General features: G+C 33.3%; 1 protein-coding gene and 1 non-coding gene across 2 annotated transcripts; both read left to right on the plus strand.

The window, feature by feature from the left end:
- Positions 1 to 16,709: 16,709 nt before the first annotated feature.
- Positions 16,710 to 20,184, plus strand: LOC113271690 (zinc finger protein 511-like). The gene is made up of 4 exons (XM_026521591.1): positions 16,710 to 16,911; positions 17,119 to 17,183; positions 18,885 to 19,083; positions 19,534 to 20,184. Exons 1-4 carry the CDS (start codon positions 16,786 to 16,788, stop codon positions 19,960 to 19,962), a joined length of 819 nt encoding a protein of 272 aa, XP_026377376.1. The 5' UTR covers positions 16,710 to 16,785; the 3' UTR covers positions 19,963 to 20,184.
- A 466-nt stretch (positions 20,185 to 20,650) lies between these two features.
- LOC113276903 lies at positions 20,651 to 20,782 on the plus strand. The gene has a single exon (XR_003324694.1). It is a non-coding gene; the product is annotated as a U11 spliceosomal RNA (small nuclear RNA).
- Positions 20,783 to 22,776: the final 1,994 nt, after the last annotated feature.

The raw sequence follows: 22,776 nt of genomic DNA on the forward strand, positions 1-22,776 counted from the left end.
TTAATCACCTGAGATGGTATGATCGATTTAGTGTTATTGGTATGACCAACTCTAGGAAAAGGGGAACTGATCCTATGAAGAGGTACAACCGGTCACAAAGGGGAATCGATCATTGTAAGAGGTGGAACACGTTTTTAGCAGATGGGGGAACCGATCCTATGAACATATGCAACACGTTTTTAGTGATGGGGAAACCGATCCTATGGACATGTGAAGCAAATACAAGTAGTTACCATAAGTATGTGGGGAATAATCCTAGTACCTAGTCAACCGAATTTTTGGAAAGCTAGTGAGACTATGCACAATACTCACATGGAGGTAAAACCGAAACTTGTTTTGGTAGAACCGTTAAACCATGATTTCTGATTGAGTGTTCTTAATCAATCACGTAGTTCTTGAAATTCAGATGAACCAATTGTAAACTTGTTTGGAAATGTGGCAAATCGGTTTTAAGATTGTAAGTATGAAAGAGGACTTACAAAGTAAAGATGTCAACATTCTTTGAACATGTGCAGTAACACTTATCTTTTATTGTTCAAAGATATTCCATAATATCTAAAGGAAAATACCGGATCGAAATATAAGTTAAGAATCTTTTAATTAAGGTTGTTAATTTCATTTTTAAGAAAATGAAAATTTGGTAGTGTGCATTTACTAATTGGAGATTTTCTAAGAGAATTTCGGCCAATGTTTGGAAAAAGCATTTCCAGGAATTATGGAAACCGAATCTGGAATATATTTTATATCTTGAGAATATATTCAGTTTTGGAAATTCCTTGATGCCCAAACTTCCATGGTCTATAAATACAAAAGTTTGCATTTCGAGCAAACTAATCCTCAGAGCCAGCAAAACTACCTAGTTGTGTTGTTACTGGTGGAACCGCCTATTCGGAGAGGAAAGTATCCTAATTAGGCGAAATATCTTACGATCGTTCAGTTTAAACACTTCTTTGGGATTGAGAAGCTCTATTAGTACCGTTGGTGGGAAACTAGATAATTGCGATTTATTATTATTTTTCGATTGATTCGATTGACTAACGGTTGTTGAACTTTGATTGCACCTAGTTTGTTTATGTTTGAGAATTTTCTCTTCTGATATAAGATTCACTCAAACTAGATCGAAGTTTCGACGGGGATCTTTAGAATGTTTGTAGATCTAAAGATGTCTTGTGATAATCCATTGTTAATAGACTCCGTTCTGTGCGTTTGATCACAAGAGATTCAAGTTTATTGTGTACAGGTGTTTATTGAATATCTAAGAAGATTAGAAGACAAATAAGACTTTGAATATTTTTGATTTGGGTTCATAATCTTTGGTGTGCACAATACTTATATCGGATAAAGAGGATCCAACTATAATCAGTTTATCCTTGTGGTAGATTGGATTGATTAGTTGAGTAAATCGGCATCAATACTATTCTTTGTGATTCAAGGTATTGATTGCAAAATCTAGGCGATTACTTTGGTAGTCGTTAGTGGATGGATCTAAGGACCTAACAAATGAGTTTATTAAGATAAACGGAAGAGCCTTTTATAGAACTCACATTACTTGGTGAAAAGAGTTGATACTAAACAAATTTGTTGTTCCATTACTGTTTGGAATAGAAACCAAAGGAATTGTTCCAAGTACGTGACTTATTCATAAGTTGGAGGCGTGGGAATACAGACGGAACTAGGTGAACTATAGGTTTAGTTGCTTGGCCTCAACTATACGAAGTTGGTTTTATTTTTTATAGCGGCTTAATCCTGAGAGTATTCAATTCTGGACAAGATCCTAGGGTTTTTTATGCATTTACGGTTTCCTCGTTAACAAAATTTTGTTGTGTCTTTTACTTTTATATTTTCGTAGTTATAATTGTTTTATTATAATTAGAAGTAAAATACACAAACGTAATTCATATTTACTTGATAGTAATCCTGTTGTGTTTGGTTAAGTCTGAACTTCTTATCAAGTAAACACACTTCGTTGTTGTATTGTCTCGATCTCGTATCTATAGACGATCACACGAAGTGTGAACCGATTAGTTGTATTATTTTGACTCAGTACATAGACAATAACTTTCGGAAAAAGGACTTATAGGTGGAAAAGTTTTAGATTGAGGTATATTTGGATACCTTTGTCTTTTCAGTTGCACATGTTCATAGGATCGGTTCCCAATAACTAGAAACTTGTCGCACCTCTTACAAGGATCGATTCCCTTTTGTGATCGGTTGCACCTCTTACTAGGATCGGTTCCCCAATATCTAGAGTTGGTCATACCAATTACAACAAATCGATCATACCATCTCAGGTGATTACTTAAGATCGGTTTCACTAATAAAAGTCATACTAATACAAAAGTCAGGCCTTGTGAATAGTTTTATCAAGAACATAAGAAAGTCATGAGCGGTTATACTAAACGCGCATATTGGTAATTCAAAATATTTTCAATGAATAACAAGTACCAATAATCCTAGCGATTTTCGTTTCGATTCACAAAACAAGTTTATGAATGTACTTCCTTTAAAGGAATGTAAAATATTTTGTCCTAGGACGAAATCTTCACCTCATACACGTACATAATCACTATAGCATTGAATCGATTATGTCGATGTCTTATATACGAATTTCAATAGATAAGTGTTATACTTCGTATTGTATTCCTTAATACTACGTCTAACTAGAGTATAATCATTCATAACTTCGTAGTAATGTTTTTAATATGCACGACTTGAAAGATACGTTAGGGAATGAAACAGTTAAAGTCAAATGTTACTAACCTCAAGTGGAAGGATGATGCCGTCGTTGTAGCTCCTTACTTCTTCACATTCTTCAAGTCTTCACGTAATACTTGTAATGTCTCATATCCTAATACTTTGAAGTTAACTTATACGAAGTTGACTCTAGTAAATAATAAAGTGACTCTTTAAATGAATTTTGGTTCGCTAAAATATGACAACCAAACTTGACATACCATCGCTTGGTGGGTTCAACCGAGTTATGCTCTAACAAAGAGTATGAGAAAAATTTAATAGAATAGGCTAGAAAGTGTGGTCAGCTTTTTTTGTGGCTTGATGGTAATTATGAAGGAGAAAACATTGCTACAAAGGTTGCTCTTGTGTGTAAAAATGAAAATCCAGGAATTATTATACACCGTACTCGATTTAGTGCACTTGTTGATGAGGAAATCAAGCATGCGACTGAAAACCCTAGAGAGATCGATTATCATGTTATTGATGCAGTGTATTACAGGGTCGAGGTCGATTTTTGGGTTGGTTGTTTGTACATACACGAGGTTTAATACAAATTTTTTCAGAGTTGCTTTCGAGATTGATACTTTATATAAGTCACCGAGGTTTTTAAAGTTTGGTACTCCACTCTTTCCAAACTTAGAGTTCATTAGCAACAGTTATTGGGATCGAGAATTTTATCTTTGTTTTTATTTTCGGTTTGATTGGCTAATGTTTGGTTTTTCATGATTAAGGATTTTGATAGCCAAAGAGGATAGTTTTTTTAATTGATTTATGCAATTCAGTTTTCTTTTAAGTCCTTTCCCTTGAGTGAGAAGATTCTCACCACAAACTCAAAGTGTTGTTTTTATTTTATTTTATTTCTTTTTCCTACAATGTCTTTCTTTATCTATCATAATGTTAATCACATGTAATTTGTTACCTAGCAAAACCTCTTCCAATTCTATGATAATGAAAAGTTATATATTTTTGCTTATTATAAAAACAATCATGTGTTTCTAGGTTTATAACTTCTTTTAAAAGTTACTTTGTCTATACTATTTTAATATATCAATCAAGATACTCAATAAAAGATTTTAATTATCCCAATTTACTTACATTATGCATCAAGGTCACTTACAAAGGAAACAATTTCACGCATTAACCCATTTTATTATTAATCTTGAGCTCTTTTTCTATATTAAATTTATTTGTTATGATAAAAAAACAATAAAATACTTTGTTCCTGATAAACTAAAGTACCAAAAAGGAATCACAAAACAATCTATGTCTTTATACCTATCTTCTTGTTTTAAAATTTTAAAATACGATAAAAGACATTGTTCTCGGACTTCTTGAATGTTTCCTTCCATATCGATGCCAATTACACTTGTCTCTGTTCTTGTCTTAAACTTTTTCTTTAAGATAACAAAATAATTTGTGTTTGTTCTTGTCTTAAACTTTTTCTTTAAGATAACAAAATATTCTTTACTCGGTTGGAAAAAATCTGTTAAACTGGGGAGAATTTCATTTTAGCATTGTATTTCTTATTTTAGTTTCCTTCTGCTTTTTTAACAAATTACGCCTATTTGTTTAAGTTAAGGGTTTTATTTGTAGTTTTTTCGATTAAATATTATATTTTAACGATTGAAAGACGCTGGGAAAATAAGTTCTCTTATTGGAAGTGAGCTCGAGTCATACATTGACAATAATATAAAAACACGTAAAGCCATAGTATGACAAATTGGCTTATCAAAAAGACATAATTTGTTTGTTATGTTTATCAAGCCTTTTGTCGTTATTCTCTTGTTTGATTGGCTAATGTTTGGTTTTTTCATGATTAAGGATTTCGATATCCAAAGAGGATAGTTTTTTCTAATTAATTTATGCTATTATGTTTTCTTTAACTCCTTTCCCTTGAGTGAGAAGATTCTCACCACAAACTCGGAGTGTTGTTTTTATTTTATTTCCTTTTCCTACAATGTCTGTCTTCATCTATCATAATTTTAATCATTAGTAATTTGTTACCTAGCAAAACCTCTTCCAAATCCAATGTAATGAAAACTTATATATTTTTGCTTATTCTAAAAATAATCATGTGTTTCTAGATTTATAACTTCTTTTAAAAGTTACTTTGTCTATACTATTTCAATATATCAATCAAGATACTTAATAAAAAATTTTAATTATCGCAATTTACTTACAATATGCATTAAGATCACTTACAAGAAAACAATTTCACACATTAACCCATTTTATTATTAACCTTGAGCTCTTTTCATATATTAAATTTATTTGTTATGATAGAAAACAATAAAATACTTTGTTCCTGATAAACTAAAGTACCAAAAAGGAATCATAAAACAATCTATATCTTTATACCTATCTTCTTGTTTTACAATTTCAAAATACGATAAAAATCATTGTTCTCGGACTTCTTGAAATTTTCCTTCCATATCGATGCCAATTACATTTGTCTTTGTTCTTTCCTTAACCTTTTTCTTTAAGATAGAAAAATACTCTTTACTCGGTTGGAAAAAATCTGTTAAACTGGGGAGAATTTTATTTTAGCATTGTATTTCCTATTTTAGTTTCCTTCTGCATTTTAACAACTTACACCTCTTTGTTTAAGTTAAGGGTTTTACTTGTAGTTTTTTCGAATCAATTATATTTTAACAATTGAAAGGCGCTGGAAAAATAACTTCTCTTATTAGAAGTGAGCTCGAGTCATACTTTGACAATAATATAAAAACACGTAAAAGCCATGGTATGACAAATTGGCTTTTCAAAAAAGACATAAATTTTTGTTATGTTTATCAAGCCTTTTCTTGTTATTCTCACCGTTAATTGATTTCCACTTAACTAATGCTCCACCCATATGATTTTGATAACAAATCGACCTACAATTAACAAATTATCAAATTAGTATAACATAAATTTCGGAGGTAATCATACACAAACATAATTTTATTTTATTTTTACATTTGTTTTCTTCTTCATGAGGGTGTCATAAAAGGTTTTTTTTTTGTTGCCTGGAACTGCATGGGCTCAAATCTGATCCATATACGGTAACCAATTACTAGTTTAATAATTTCAAAAATAAAATAAAAATCAACAACGAAGTCTACAATTCCGACTAAAAAAATGAAGGAATAGTGACTTCGGTGTAGTAACTTCTCCGATTAAAAACAAAGATAACTTTTTAAAATACTTTGATTGCAAATAATTTAGAAAACCAAGAATTGAACATCACGAATCTGTAATTTTTATCTAAGAAAGAAGTTATCCGAACAAACAACAGAAACAAACTAATTAAAGAAACCAAAATCGTTACTACTACATAGATTTTAAATAACTTGATCAAAATGGCTTTTGTGTTCTTTAGTCTTTAATTCTTCGGGGAACTCAAAGTATTCTGTCATACATCTCTACAACCTAAGTCTAACTTGATCTAAAGCTGACTATAGTAGTATGATTCAAGAGTATAATTTTGACATCCAAAATTTGGTGATTCCAGGTTTGACATGCAAACACTTGTGGGTTTAACCAAGAAATTCCCAGCAACTAACACCATCTATGTAATTCCCGGAAATTTTATTTTCCTTTTTTGTGGGTGCGTTAGGATCGGGGTTGGTTATGTTTCATGAACCATTACACTTTTGAAAGCTTGCGATTGAATAATAAAGCTAGCCGTGTTCATTTAGAATTTATTTAAGAATTTTGTTTAACGTGTTATAGACCTTGCTACACCACTATCCTTAAGGCTAGGTTGTTGTAAAAGGAAACCAGAAAGTCCTCGGGTTTTAGTCTACCCTTATAATAACTCCAAGAATACATAAGGTAAAATGACTAGGGATAAAATTTAGGAGAATAAGAGAAGAACATAAAACATATGAAAACCGTTATTGGGGGGATAGAGGAATACATTAAGTGTTTTTATTGCATTTTAAACTGAAAAGAGAATACAAGATATAAGTTTATAAACAAATAATAGAGAGCATGTCGGATTTCCATCTGAGAGTGGAGGGAAGAACCTAAGGGGAATTCGAGGTAGGTTTGATAACCCGTCTTCATTGGATTGATTTCTCTTGCTTGTGAAAAACTGTTGAGATTTCTAAAAGTTCAGATAATGATTATTTTTATTGTCATTTCCATTCTCACTTAATTTTGTACAAACCATACCTGTATATGATGATACTTAATTTCTTGTGTACTTCCTTTATAAATCTGATTTCATTGTTGTGATAATATTTCCCGGCATAATACGTATGACTTTAGGCATTTGTCCTTTAAAGCCTTACGAAACTTCAATTATTTGTTAAAATTCTTGTGAGATATTTGGTCATTGTCTAGTATTTATATTATTACATTATTTGGGTTTCAAGAATTGCAAACGTTAGTTCTGGATTTTTTTGAGGATTCTGACCGAATTATGAGAAACTAAATGTTTTGAAAGATGTTCATGATTCATCGTTGGTTGGAAATGTCCCCCCAAGTTGACGGTGCTGGTGGTGGCTAGTGGGTGATGGCGTTGGTAGTGGTTGGTGGTCGGTATTGGTGGATGGTGGTGGTGATTGATGCTGATGGGTGATGGTAGTGGTTAGTGAGGATGGGTGATGGTGGTTAGTGAGGATGGGTGATGGTGGTGGTTGGTGATGGTGCTGGTGGGTGATGGTAGTAGTGGTCGTTGGTGGTTGGCGATGATTGGTGGCGTGTGGTGGTGGTTGGTATTGGTGGTAATGGGTGGTGGTGGTGGTGGAAAAACATAGAATAGTTTGATAAAAAAAAAGAATAAAAATAAAATGTATATAAAAATCTATGAAACTCTTGCGGTTTGGATTGAGATTAGTATGAAGAGATAATAACATACATATTTTAACTACAAATATCCGTAAGAATCTTTGTATATCTTGCTTATCAAATATCTCAAGAAATTGTAAATGAATTATAATACATAGGATAATTGTGGAATCTAAAAAAATCCAAATTGAATACGATCGATATATAACGATTCCGTACATATCCTAATTGAATACCTAGGGTTTTTTTTTTTTATAGAAACGAAGCCCTAAATTTTACTTATAATACCTCATTCAAATTGAGGTTTGAAGGATTACATTGATCAATTATATCAATAAACAAGACAATACAGATAGTACACGATCCACAATCGAAACTTAAAGAAACGAGATAAGATAATCGCATTAAACTTCTACAGCCCGTTGAAGGATTGAATATCCCTACAATGGTTTCAAACCATTTTGTTTCTTGACCATCAGATATAGCAGATGCTTCCATAAAATGGAAGTAATATGCCCAAATTAGTTTTTTCACAAACGATCTCCATATCTGGCGAAGTAGATCATTTTCATCCATAACATGCTTGATAACAATGCAAATCCAAATCCACCAAAAAAACCTAACAATAGAATAAAAAAACATGTTCTAATAGTATTGTGAAACCATCAGACCGATCAGAAAACCATAATAAATTGTTTAGAAAAAATTTCTTTTATCGAAAGATAAATATATACTAGGAAACAAACCCCATCCATCTGGTAAATCTGAAAAATTAAACCAAAACCGTACGGATCAAGGATTGAGTTTTGAAGAAACTAGTTTTTTTTTTCCTTATTTGGTTTGGAAAGAAAAGGGAAGAGGTTCCAAAATATCTTTAGTATTATTAAGTATATTCCTAATCCAGTCCAGTAGAACATCAATAAATTAATCTGCAATAAATTAATAACTTCGCTAAAATAATATTTTCTGCAAGTCCCGACTTGGGCCTGTGTATTAAATTAATAACCTCGCTAAACTTATAAGACAATAAAATTTTTGAGTATCCAATAGGGCCCAACTTAAATATAAATTAATAATCATTATAATATTACATTATTGGTGCATTACTAAAACAAGATTCCAAAGTTTCTTGTTTCTTATTCACATTTATGCAACGCTGGACATCATCTTCGATTTTCTGTAATCTATTGAGGAGTTAGGAGTGCCTTTTTCAAATTCTAGGAGGAAATCATTTAGATTTACGAGAAACTGGCTTAATGACACAACTATCATCCTCTAGTTCCTCTTATTGGGGATTTGATACAACACTCCCGAAAAATTCTCTTTATGCCCAAATTTCCGTAATGTTATCATTTTCACCTGGATAGTCTAGCAAAATGTCAATATTTATTTGATTACGGTAATTCAAATCCTTGATTATCAATCCAAGTTCATTAATACCTTCATCTTCGACGAGTTGTATATCTTCATTTTGTTGCGACCGAAGTTGTTGCGACCGAAGTTTACAATGTTAGGAAACCTTTAAGTTTAATATAAATATTTTATTTTATTTTATTTTATTTTATTTTTAAAAATAAATTTAGAATGTTTTCATAATTTAATAAATTATTAATTTATTAATAAATTAATACTTCGCTAAATTGATAGAATTTGGTAGTCCCAACATTATTAATTTATTGAAGTTTTATTGTACATACATACCCCTATTAGTCTAACCACCATGGTCCATGACCTATGTAATCAGTGAAAAGGTTGAGCACCACCTTACCTAACACAATCAGAGAAAAGGTTGAGCACCACCTTACCTAACACCATTTAATAAAATATTTTTCAGATCCGCCTGTTTAGTTTAAGGTTCAACCTATATTCCTCTGATTTTTTTTTACTACTAGTTTTTCACCCGCGCGATGCACTGGTATGTTTTTTGCATGAAAAATAATTAATACAAAATTTAAAAACTACTGAGTTTGTTATATTCGTGTCTAAGGATTTGGCGGAGGAACGACATAAGAACTTATACAGCCTATAAGAGTTAAGTATAAAGATTTCACACACTATCTTAGATAACCAACACTAAAACTAAAACCACCAAAGTAAATCTTGTTTTAGTATGTTATTAATGAACAATTGCCCGAAGTAAGTTTCTCTTAGTCCCGTAAATCAAATAAGATAACTTAGGATTACAAATGGATGTGTGAATATGATGGTTCCGATTCTTTGCAGCCCAACGGTTGGGCACAAAAGTTAAAATTTTTTAGCGCTAAATGGTTACACAGAAAACTTGATTCAACTTCGCGTTAAAGCATTTGTTTGATCAATGGTTTGAATCTACACATTAGGCCACAGTTTTCACCTTGAATCTTAAATGACCATAAAGGTTAGCCTTAGCTAAAATTTTTCAGTGATATCAATCCACAATACTAGCCACATAATGCACATTCTTGCATGATTGGTGGAATTTTCCAGACCCCCTCTTTTATGCATCTCCGTTGGGGTGAGTTCCTTGCTTCTAGGCTTTTTTGTAGAACAGTTTTCTATATGAACCGCTTGAAAAAAACCACGCTAGAATCGTATAGAGACAGGAAGGGTGGACCCCTCCACTCCGAAGAGCAGGGGCCACTTTTGGGCCCACAATTTTAGGGTATGTGAGGAGACTGTCTATTTGTGGTTTTTTTCCAACGATTCATTAAGACTTTTTGGTAAAATAACGAAAGACTTACGAACCCGAAACGCTACAATAATGATACAGTAGGACCCGAGAATCAATTACCTTTAACGCTTTTATCGGCTTTTCAATTTAGGAAATTAGCGCTTTTAGACTAAATATTAAATCATAATTGTGAAAATAGATGGGTCAATCCAATGATGAATGAAACCATGCACAACCCTCCGTAACTCTAGTGCATTAACTCTATAACATTCTTAGTGCAACACAACCGACTGTCTTCATCGTTTGGGTTATAATTTATCCCGCCGGAAGTTGGGATACCATTTACACTGTAAGGAGTAGGTTAGAGTAGTACCTATCAAAACAAACAAACTTTTTCACCTATCATCAATGGTATGATCTAAATAGTGTCATGTTCTTTATCATTAGTTACATGTCAAAACAAACTTTTCTCACCTAATCCAGAATTATTATAGCAAAAGAAATACAACAAAATTGAGAGTATGGACTTAGTCAATCATTTTTCCAAGAGCGATTTATGGTATGTTTTGAATGTCTCCTAAAATCGACATAATACACAAAAAATTAAAGAGCTTCCAAGAATGACTTACGATTGCAAACCTTTTATAGTGCAGGTGGTAGTTGTACAAAGAGTGGTTGTTTCTTAGTCCTAGTTGGATATATGCCTCCCTCGATATAAAAATTGAGTCTATATAGCACCGCCTGAATAAGAAAAATCAATTCAACTAATTACCACTAAAAAACCAGATTGTAAAATCCTGCGAAATTACAACTGTATGGAAAAACTTGGTTGATGATTTTTTACCCTCAAATAAAACTTGATTGAACTACAAATAAAATTCTGAATTACTTTGATGCTTGAAATGTTTAAGTTTCATATAAAAATCTAACTCACAAATTCTACATTTAAAAAAAAAATCTTCAAAACCGCCTAAAATGTCAAAAGCATCAGATGTTGTTGTTAACGTTCTAAAGGGCCCTATGTAGAGGAGAAACAGAGACCAACGCGGGAGGGAAGCATTCATATTTCTTTCTGATCCGTGAATAATCCTATATATGGAATATATTGTCCTTCTCTCTTCAGAATTCTCATACATATAAGAAACAAAATCATGCAATACATTAGATTTTAAAGTTATTTTTATTTTAAGTTTTTTATGAAATACTATATAGCCCATTATAGCTGCTGTAATATTTTTGGACAAAAAATATTGACCTTGTGAAGTGTTCATATTTTTTTCCTTTGTGGAATGAACAATGTCAAGAAACATAATATTGCAATTCATATGTTATCTATTATAGTTTTTTTATTATCAGATAAAATGTAGCAACCGAGAATCCTGATTTTGTTAGGCCTTATTTCTTGAACTTCAAATCCAAACTTGATTTATGGAATAACATAAAACATAGAAACCGAGAATCACGATTTTCTTAGGCCTTATTTCTTAAACGTCAAATCCATTACTACATACTTGAAGGTCAAATTAGAAGCTTTCATGATTTATAGTCTAAGTATCATACTAACGAAAAAGAAAAAAGAAAAGATAACCCTACCAATTTTTCCATTGAATGAAGAATTACCAGAAGTGTGTTCGTAAGAGAGATTATTCTTCGATCATGTGTAGTTTTTGACATATCTGCTAAACAAAATAAAATACAACCAAAAATAAAGAGCTGCGTTAAGCCTTGTAACAACCTCACTTATTCTTATGACCATAAATTAGGCTACGATAGTCAATTGTATAAGACTGACAACACACCCAACCAACAATTAAAAACATAAAAAGAGAAAAATTGAATTAACCTTTATTACCATAGTTAGAAGCAGGTGAAGCAGCTACAACATAAATAAAAATAATACTAAGAGTTGCCAATGCAAATCGTGTTGATGCTGCAAAATGATAAACAACCATGGTGTTCGATACTGCATCAATTTTTGCAAGAATCAATGAGCTTATACCTTGATATTGCTTGGCGGTTACAGCAGGTGCATGATCGAGCACAAAAAGTTCACGACAGATACATGATAAATACCTGCAAAACAAAAAGGAAAAATAGATCAAAAAAAATAATAATCATAAACCGCAAGAAAATAAAAATCAGACAAAAAAACAAACCCCAAACCACAAGAAAAAATATGATCATGGAAGAAAAGCATCGTGGACATTAGGTTTTGGTCTTTGCGAAACTCTTTATATAGAGAAACACCAGATTTACAAATTCCATAAATTAAAAATCTTGATTTGAAAATAATATTAATCCATATCAAAAATATTTGAAAGTTTTAATATGATTGGATAAATATTTTACTTGGTGCAAAAAAGTATATTGAGTATCTTTTGAAACAATCTAAGAATAGAAATGCTTAATTGATGTTTGTTTCTTTTTGTAATGAAAAGTATCACGAAAAATAAATACTACTACTGTAAAGTATCTATCACTTTACATTTTTGGTTAGGGAAATTTATTTTTCTGGTATATTTTTGTCAACAAAAAATACTAAGCATGTCTTGCATTTCCAGGGATAGTTCTCTTTTCTTTTGTTTTTTTGGTAGGGATGAAGTTAACATTGAAACTTTGTTGTTTCCCCATAATTTTTGGTTTTCTTTTTCTATTTTTTTAGGATTGATGTTGAATGTCTTGCTTAATATTTTTTTTCTTTCTTTTAGTAATGATTTTAATTTGTATTCTACTATTTGACAGGGTTTGTCAATTTATCAGCCGCCGGAGAAGTATACTTTGATCACTGGATAATCATCCGTTGTTCGAGGTATTTTTATTTTAAATTTTAATCATTCATCGATAGCATTTTTTTTCTTCATCTCAATCTAAATTATTAGAATTGTAATTAGCTAGGATTAGTTTAATTTTTAAAAGTATAAATTGGACGCTGGACGATTGACTTAATTTTATAATTGTCTTAATTTTATGCGATAAAATCGTGATGAGTAATAGTTTTAATTTTGATTCATTTCAACTTAATTCGTATTTATAATTTTAATCATAGGATTGATCAGGATTTTCAGATGATTTTTTTTATATATTTAGTAATTAATACAATCGTGTAAAATTTAGTTGTCTACTTATTGGGATTTAAATTAGTATTGAATATACTCAAAATGATTTCTTGACATATTTTTGGTAATGCTGTGAGATTTAATAAGATGCCATTTATAAAAGAAACTTAAAATTGGATTATCAAGAGTAGTGGAGTGGATATGTACCTTAATTAACCTATAATAGGATTGATCAGGATTTTTAGATGATTTTTTTTATATATTTAGTAATTAATACGATCATGTAAAATTTAGTTGTCTAGTTATTGGGATTTAAATTAGGATTGAATATATTCAAAATGATTTTTTGACATATTTTTGGTAATACTGTGAGATTTAATAAGATACCATTTATAAAAGAAACTTAAAATTGGATTACCCATGATCAACGAATTAAAAAGTACCGGAGTGGATATGCACCTTAATTAACCTATAATTCTCGCAAGCTTTGTTAAGAGTATCAAAAAATTTAAGTCGATTAGGGCTTCAACCAACAAAATCAACAGATTCACCATCAACAAATGCAATACACAAAATAAAAAAACTCCAAATAAACACCAAAAATAACAAAAATATGGTTGTCGGTAGAGTGCGCAAAACTATGGCTCTTATAGATGCTATTGAGAAGATCGAGGACCCTCAATGTGAATTGCTCTTATTTAGGAATTGCACAGGGGTGTCGCGACTGTACTTCACACTTCGGACTACAATACCAGAGTTTTTACAGGAAGCTCAAGACTTGTTTGACTCGCGTTTGTTTTAATTCCTCGGGCACATTATTATAGAAGATGGGCTTGGTTATGGTCTTCTTCAGCAGAAACTCTCTACCCTGCCATTCAAGCACGGCGGTTTGGGTGTTTATACTACGCAAGATACCAAGCATCATTGTTTCCCCGCTTCTAACTTGCAGACCCAAGACTTGCAGACGTTCATTTTGAGAAACACCAGTATCAATGGGTGTGGCTCTTCACTCCAGCAAACCGTTGACTCCTTCAACTCTCTACCTGGTATTATTCCTTCTCTTTGCACTAGTAGTTTTGTCACCTCTTCGATGAACTCTCTGGAACTATCTATTTTGATGCAATTAAGAAGAACTTACCAACCAGTTATGTTTTGACGGAGCGTGATTCAGTGTTGTGCCAATGTAACGAAACAAAACATGCTTGGGATTTTTTGATGGCAATTCATGTTTTGGGGCTTAATCAACGAATTGGAGCTAGGCAGTTTAGTGCAATTCTCCGATATAGGCCCGGGATCCCTCTTTTTGAAGTTGGTGGTTCTTTCCCTTTTTGCAAAAGAGAGATGGACGTCTTTGGGGATCATGTCTTGCATTGTTCTAATGAGGTTGGTCTCAAGTTTAGACATGATTTGGTGCGAGATATGATTGTTGGCATGTGTTTTCGAGCAGGCGTGCCAGCAAGGAAAGAGGTGGACTTGGGACTTATTTCCAATAATGACACTGCCTTGAGACCAGCTGACATCCTTGTGCATAATTGGGAAAATGGGCGAGACATGTGCTTTGACGTAACTGGAGTTTCACCCTTTACTGGAGGTGGTGTACGTACTTTTACTCCGGGTCTTGCTACAAGAATGTTGTTTCTCGTAAAAATTCCAAATATTTGGAGAAGTGCACGTCACAAGGATATGGTTTTGGGGTAATTGCTTTTACCATCTTAGGAGAGCTTGGGGACGATACCACGGATTTTCTGAAGCGTCTACGAAATTATATAACTAGTCATGATGCTAATGTACGGGTTGGTGATTTTTTTTTCATAGATTAGGAGTAGTTATTCAAAAGGGGGTTGTAGCTCAGCTTGTTGCTAGGCTTCCAACTAATTTCCTACCGGATGATAATCCTTCTGATTTGTAATTAAGATAAATAACACCAAAATAAAAAAAAATTACATACCTTCGCTTGAGTTTATTATATTATCATCTCGAAGCTCGAAAAAAGAACCAATATCGATTGCCGCACCAATCAGCAACAACCGTGGCACCCTCAGGGGACATGCAAATCAAACAATTTTAACAACAGAATTCAAAAGAGACAAAAAAAAGTTTACCAATTTCTTCCATGTGACTCCTGTTACAATAGCATTTGCAATGTCAATCATCACGATTTCGAAGATACCTACACATCAAACAACGCCCGTCAATCAACAATTAATGAAAAAAAAATTCATAGCAAGAGAGAAGCAGTGTGGAAAAAATGGTCGAGGTTAGCTTTTGGTCAATGATTTATATAGAGACACCAAACCCATAAATAGAATGATTCTGTTTTGAGAATAATATTAATCAGTATCAAAATATATATAGAATAACTAATATTTTTTTGCAAGATAAGGTCGCATATTTTCCTTATTTGTATTAGTTTTTACCTATCGTATTTACTTGAAAGTATTTGTTTTAGGAAAATTAATATTTTTGAATGAACAATATAAAGAAATCACCAAAGTAGTTGCAGTATCTTTTTGGAAAGATATTATTAATCATTAAATATTATTTTCAAAATTTTGTTTACGTTTTATTTGTTTTTTTAATTAATTATAAATTACTAATCATGAAATAATATTTTTTTAATAATAAAAATAATCCGTAAGGATTTTGTTTACATTTTTTATGCTTTTATAATTATAGAAAAAAAATAAAAAAAAATGATTTTTGGAAATCATAGTTTTTTTTGTATTAGCACATTTTTTTTGTATTAACTTTATTCAAATAATAATTTTTGTTCCAAATCATTCATACGGATCACTAAAAAAATTTAATTGATGTGCAGGACCACCAACAAAGATTTGCGGAAAAGAGGTTCATGACCGGGCCTATCAAGTTTTGCAGAATAGAGATCAATGACCGGGCTAATCAGGTTTTTTTTTGAAATTTTATTTTTTCTCGATTTAATTGATAGTTTGGGATGTAATTAGGAAAATACGTTTTTTGTGTATGTAAATGGACAATGGACACCGGGCACTTGATGATCATTCGATCAATTTTTTCATCACGTGATGATCATTCGATCCATTTTCTCATTACGTGATGATCATTGGATTTATTTTTTTTGATTATCATGATAGAATCGTGATTTGATATATTATCGGCATGTTAGGAGATTTTTAAGATTTTGTTATGGGAGGCAAAAAAAATAGATTTTTAAAAATTTTCAAAATTTAGTTATTTTATTTTTAGAAAGCACATTATTCTATTATTTAAAATTTAATATTCTATTACTAAAAAAAAAAGTAAAGCGAGAAATCAGAATTAATGTGGAGCTCCGGTTAACGAGAACGTTCGAAAAAACTCTATTATTATATGGAAAATTTTATCAGGCAACTGAATTTCCCTGTATTTGACCGACCATAATTGACCCACATATGTTTATGAACGGCTGGGATATGGGATTGATTTTAAAGGGTATGGTGTTTCTGTAAAGTGTCATTCATTTTGATAGACACACCCCAAAGGCCCTAAAACCTGTTTCGTCGAGACTCGACTCGAGAGTACTTCAAATTTTGAAAATCCGAAGAAATCCTTATGGCGATGGTTGCAGAGAGAAATGAATTAGGGTTTCCATACTGGAATCCAGTTCCTCGAAAATTCAGGCCAGATTCCCCCTTCTTCACATCAGGCAACATAGAAAGAGAGCTTCTCGCCAAACAGGTCTCGTTTTCCTTTTCATTTCCCTAAGTACATTGTTTTTATTGATCAATTTTTCAAAATTAGGAATTAAGGGGTTTTTATTCATATAATTACCATTGTTCCAACTAAGTCTGGATAGTGGTTAGGGCAGAGACATAATTAAAAAGTGTGTTTACCCTCAAAATTTTCAAATTTTCTTGTATTTTTATATCGTTGTTTTTTATTTAGGTTGCGTTAGATATAACTGAAGATGAAATGTATCAACTTCAGGATATGGAAGATGAAGAAGTCCGGTAAGCTGTTTTTCGTCTAATCTAACTTGTAACATGATGTTATTGGATCTTTTAAGCCAAATTTTCCACTACTAGTACTAGTATTAACTAACTATCAAGTTAAACCGTGCAAGGCTTGAGGAGAAAAGGTTTATGTGGGCTCATCCTGACTGCTTGGGAAATAGAGTTCAGGGTTGTTTGGTTGGTTGTTATCCTAACTCCTGAGTGTCTATTTGCCTGTGATATATTGACAGCAGTTACTTCATGTTGAAGTTCAGAAGCAAAAGTGGGCAGAATTTTACTTACAAAATACTTAATTTTTACTATTCACATGTTTAATTCTTACAACTTGGGTCACTCACAGCTTTTTACAGAACCTCATACATACAAACTCACTTGGAATTATTTAGTTTCACTCTCGCTCACTGTTTTCACAACTCCCTTACTTTTGCTCACTTTACTCGATGATGTTCAAATGAGGACTATAGATTGCCACCTAACCATGTCTAGATTTTCGTCGACCAAGAATGCTCTCTATAGATTGCCATCTAACCATGTCTAGGACATCCTAGACATATACTATCAAACTATTAGCTAAATCAACTTAGCTACCTTACCTAGATTATTATAGAGGCACACCAGACTTATCTGGTTTTATTCTTCCTTCAAGGACCTACTTAGCTAGCTAGGATCCTATAGGATCTTGAATTATCTAGATTTCTCTAGGTTAGACAAGTGGGCGTGGATTTCAACACTACCCCTCAACACCGATTGTTGAGGGGGAGTGTCAGAATTCCACCACCAACTTTTCCATCTAGAGAAGTATTGCATACCATCCAGATAAGTCCTGCCTAAGTCAGTCCTTGAAGAAAGAATACACTAGTATCTAGTGTTGTGTGTATCTAGAATAGTCTAGGTAAGTTCGTCCTCTAGATAGTATAAATAGGGGATGTGCCACCCCATATGAAGTCATTCGACAATCAAGTGAAGCAAGTAAAGTTGAGACTGAGTGTAGTTAAAAGTCAGTTGAGGTTGTAAGTGAAAATTGAGTAGGTGAGGTTGTGTTAACGAATTTGAGTCGGTGAGTTTGTGATTATTTTACTTGTCAGTTGTGATTAATAAGATAAAATTTTCACAAGTAAAATTCTGGTCATCTTGCTTCTCAAGTTAAACAATCTAGTATTATCAGATATTCCACGAGAACTTTTATAGCAGAACCAATGATGCATATTTTCAGCAAGAAATGAATCCCTTACTGGCTAGATACAGAGTCACTGACCAGATAATTGTATACATGAAAAAGCAACCTTACCTTGGGTTCAACCAATATGCATGTTTTCATAAATAGGGGTAGTGAAAAATTAATCTGTCCTGCAGTCTGATGAAAAATCAGGGTGGTTCATGTGATGGATATTTGGAATTCTCTAGCTCTAGCTGACATCATTTATATACTTCGAAACCGGTTCCAATTCCGTGTATGTGAAATTCTCCAATTATCGTTCGTAAGCAAGTTTACTGGCTTTTATTCAACATTATACTTACCATGTTTTTTTATTTTGCGATTAACAGTTCAATGTTTTAGTTTTCTTACTAAATTGCTGTTCTTCGTCCATGGCATATTAGCTTATATCCTTCTGTATGTGCTTGTTTTTTGTTGTGTTCCAAGATTCTTGGTCTTGTGGCCCTCAAATAATCATTATGTTTTTACTTCTTTATGGACAGGGCTCTATACTGTCCAATTGTCGGGTGTGGTGCACGACTAAATTCTTTGGAAGACTTTGAAGGACACTACCATGCTCGGCATACTGCATCCTGTTCAGTGTGCTCAAGAGTGTTCCCAACATCACGCCTGCTTAGTATACATGTCTCTGAAGCACATGATTCTTTTTTTCAGGCGAAAGTTGCACGAGGCTATCTAATGGTACTTCTCACTTCTTTCTGTTAATTTCCTATATGATGGTTTTGTCCGAGTAGCGGTCCTATGTTCTATGTTGATAATGACTATAGATATTTATAAACTCTTATGCAAATTTTTGTTTGCATATGGATTTTCTTATTAGCAGTGTCAATAACGAATATTGACGCACAGAGACACAGTAATACCTCAATGGGTAAACATCATTAAGTAGAAAATATGGTCTCTCTTTGTGGTGTCTATTCAAGTGAAGAAATTTTGTTCAGGCACTACTCATGATAAGTAAAGCTCAACTTTTTACAAGAGTCTAAACCAATGATCTTAGATGTTACTTACTGTGTACAACCTAACTTATAGGGAGAGTTTTTTTTTCTTCCCTTCCCTTTCCTGCACCGATTACATTATTACTATGAATTTTAAACACCTTATTAATCATCATTCGTATGTCTGAAACAGTATGAATGCCTAGTGGAAGGATGTGAAATGAAGCTAAAAAGCTACAAAAGTCGGCAGCAACACCTTGTAGACAAGCATAAGTTCCCAATGTCTTTCGAGTTCTTCAAGAAGGCTCAAGCATCCAAGAAACACCGGCAGAAGAAGCATCATAAGCAAAAACAACCTGATAAGAAGAACAGTAGTAAGATCAGTAAGAAAGATGTTAAAGAAGATGATACAGAGGCAGAGGCAGAGGCAGAGGCAAGCAGAATGGATGTGGATAAGACTATAGATAGCCTTGTTTCTGGAGTTTCCAGACTTAGCACATCAGACTATTCTCCTTCTTCAGTCAGTTTTGGGAGGCGCCGCAATCAAGTCTTTACATTTGTTTCACGGGCTGTACAACAAGACAGTAAACATAACCCATCTGTTAAAGGCTCAGAAAAATAATCGTGCTGATAGTTCCTGCTCTTAGTTTTCTGGGTAAGGCGGGATTATTGTACTTGCGAGTTGGTGACCAAAAGGCTAATTGTATAGATGATGCAGATTCATCGCCCTAGTCTTGTATGATGTAATACGGAAAATGTGGGTTATAATACATGATACTTGGAAATTTGTAATTGAAGTACTGAATTTTATTTTATATCTGATAAAGAAAAGGCCGTTTAGAAATTCTGCACGAGCCATGAACATAACGGTCATGCTCACGTTCCTCAATGATATGCCCTAACCAAACCATACAGCCAGTGAGCAATGGCAGGTGTAGAGGTTGAGGGCTGATCTGTTGTGGTTTATTGAATATACTCAAATGCTACTTGACCACTTGTTATTGTTGGTCATAATCTCCCACTTTTGGCTGCTGTGAGTTGCGTGTTGTGCCCAATGTGTTGGAGGATCCAATGACCTATAATGCCATTGCAGATACCAGGAATGTAAAACTTGAAAGGCGTGGGACACGAGCTAACCGTCAAGCTACGCAAATGGAATGGTTTTGCGGGCAGGATATCGGCACTGACTGCGTCGACTGGAATATTGGCTGTCAAGAATGAGACGAGAAAATAGTCCCACATCGTTTAATACTGCAAACAGGATGAAATGAAGGTCCTATAAGAAAAGAGTTCCGTGGATTGAAGAAAATCAAAAGGGTCGGTTGGCTAAATATGCCACGCTTACCCATAGATTGGTAAGTGCTGTATGGCTATCAAGACATATGGCCGACATAATTTGTGTAATCTTATATAGGGTTGGCTCGTTTCTGGCCGACCCTCCAATTTTCATCAAATTAAACATTCTCTATACTAGCGGCAATACTTTGATTTTGTGCGATATACTTGTCGCGTCATGTTCAAAATCAGAAGTAGTATGTATTTACGCAATAGCTTGGTCCGGTCTATAATTGCTGCAACTTGGTCCTCTCAAGTAGGAGGATCAGAACTCTTTCAAGTGCCGAGTGGACTAAAGACTGGTCTTGATCTCGCTGTCAAATATGGGTATCTCCGTCTTTCTGTGGGTTGCAATGCGCAAAAAGCTGTTGAGCTCCTTGCCTCGTCAACTTTTCGTCAACTTTCCGAATAGCTGGTACTTGCCACTTACGTGATCGCAGGAGACAGAAAGCATTTGCAGGGCTTGTTTGGTTTTCACAAAAAATTAAGAAAACTAATGGGGCTGAAAATTGTGCAATGAAAGGTTGTTAGGGATCAAAATGAGCCTGCACATTATCTGGCAAGATTGACAGAAGGGAATGCAGTTGAAGCACCAAAGGAGATCCAACCAGCTGACTTTCCTAGTGGGCTCTGCAACTTCATCCTATTTGTATTGGGGTTGTCATAATGACTGCATGAAAGGTATTTGTTTGGGGTTATCTTAAAAAATAGGTAAAGACTTGCAAAATTAGATGGGCATCTACACAGAAGAGTATGTAGGATCGGAACAAGCAGAATGTGGAGGGCTTTTGCTTGTTATGGAATGTGCAGAAGCTAGGCAAAAACCTTTCGCTGTCATGCAAGTTCATTAACAGGCTGTGTAATAGGGCAGCTGATAAAATTGCTAGGCATAGTAGGAAATTTAGTATTTCAAAAGTATGGAATTCATATCCTCCTAATTTTATTGGTAATGCAATCGTGGAGGATCTAAACTCTGTTTCAATTTCTCATTAGTAATGAAAATCTTTTCTTGCCCGACTTAAAATCAGCATTATGGCCCAAAAACTTGTGATTAAAATTGTTCCAGTCCAACAGCATAGTTTTGCCACCAAAGAAGGAATTCAAAATATTTTAATGAAAGTGGTTGAGCTTCAGGAACTACTCCATGTAAGAAAGAGGAGGGTGATAAACCAGACAGATTAAGAAAAGGTGAGGAGCTATTAGTGCTAATTAATGTAAAAAATTCCCTAGCTGGAAGAATCAATCAAATGTTTGATCGCAAAAGAGACCCAAACTCTGTAACAATTTCTAGATTGTGTTAGCGGACTTGACAGTCAAGTTGCCAAAATAAATCAAAGTCAATACAGGTCTGCCTTCATCATGATGATTGAGCAGTGAGATATTACGACAGTTGGTATATGAATCTACCAGTTCATAGACAAAGTCATAAGAATAAGGATTCTTAGCAGATTCTTTTAAGTATCAATTATCCAAACACTCCTCCAGCAGGTTACGAGAGGACGGAAACGTGTTATAATAAAGAACTCTACTAGTAGGTTCTTGTGAAACTTATTAATGAATGAAAAACTTCAGCCCATCTTTAGTTCACATAAAAACAGTAGTCTACATAGCCATTAGCATTTAGGTTCACACAAAAAATGTTATTTGCCCCACCTCTGGACCTGTCATAATTCATCCTACTCATGTTAGTTGTCACTTGTCACAGAGAAACTAATAGGGAAGTTTTCTATTCAAACTGCCACTTTCTGTAAAATGACACTGGCAACTACAGCTCTAACATAAGTTGTATCAAATCAATAGACAAAAATATGGAAAACTATATCTATCTCCCCTTTTAATAGTAATAAGGGATTGCAAAATTTAAGTAAATAAATGTAACCGTTGGATCCCCAAACTTTAAAATTCCATCGTTAGATTTCACAAATAAAATTCCTTCCGAATTATTGTTATTGTCCGTTAGATTTTTCTAGACTTCTTCTTTCTTACCAGCCGTTAGATTTTAAAGAAGTGGTATAAAGAATGTTTACAGGGATATAAAAGTAAATACACTTTTTATATATTTAAAAATCTCATATCTTTTAAACTAAATGTCGGATTTTTA

This window comes from Papaver somniferum, chromosome 4, assembly GCF_003573695.1.
Source record: "Papaver somniferum cultivar HN1 chromosome 4, ASM357369v1, whole genome shotgun sequence".
Classification (NCBI taxonomy): domain Eukaryota; kingdom Viridiplantae; phylum Streptophyta; class Magnoliopsida; order Ranunculales; family Papaveraceae; genus Papaver; species Papaver somniferum.

Coding starts and splice junctions, on each gene's coding strand:
- LOC113271690 (XM_026521591.1), top strand. CDS start 16,786: ATGGCGATGGTTGCAGAGAGAAATGAATTAGGGTTTCCATACTGGAAT. Junction 16,912..17,118: donor GAGAGCTTCTCGCCAAACAG/GTCTCGTTTTCC, acceptor TTTTTTATTTAG/GTTGCGTTAGATATAACTGA. Junction 17,184..18,884: donor ATGGAAGATGAAGAAGTCCG/GTAAGCTGTTTT, acceptor CTTTATGGACAG/GGCTCTATACTGTCCAATTG.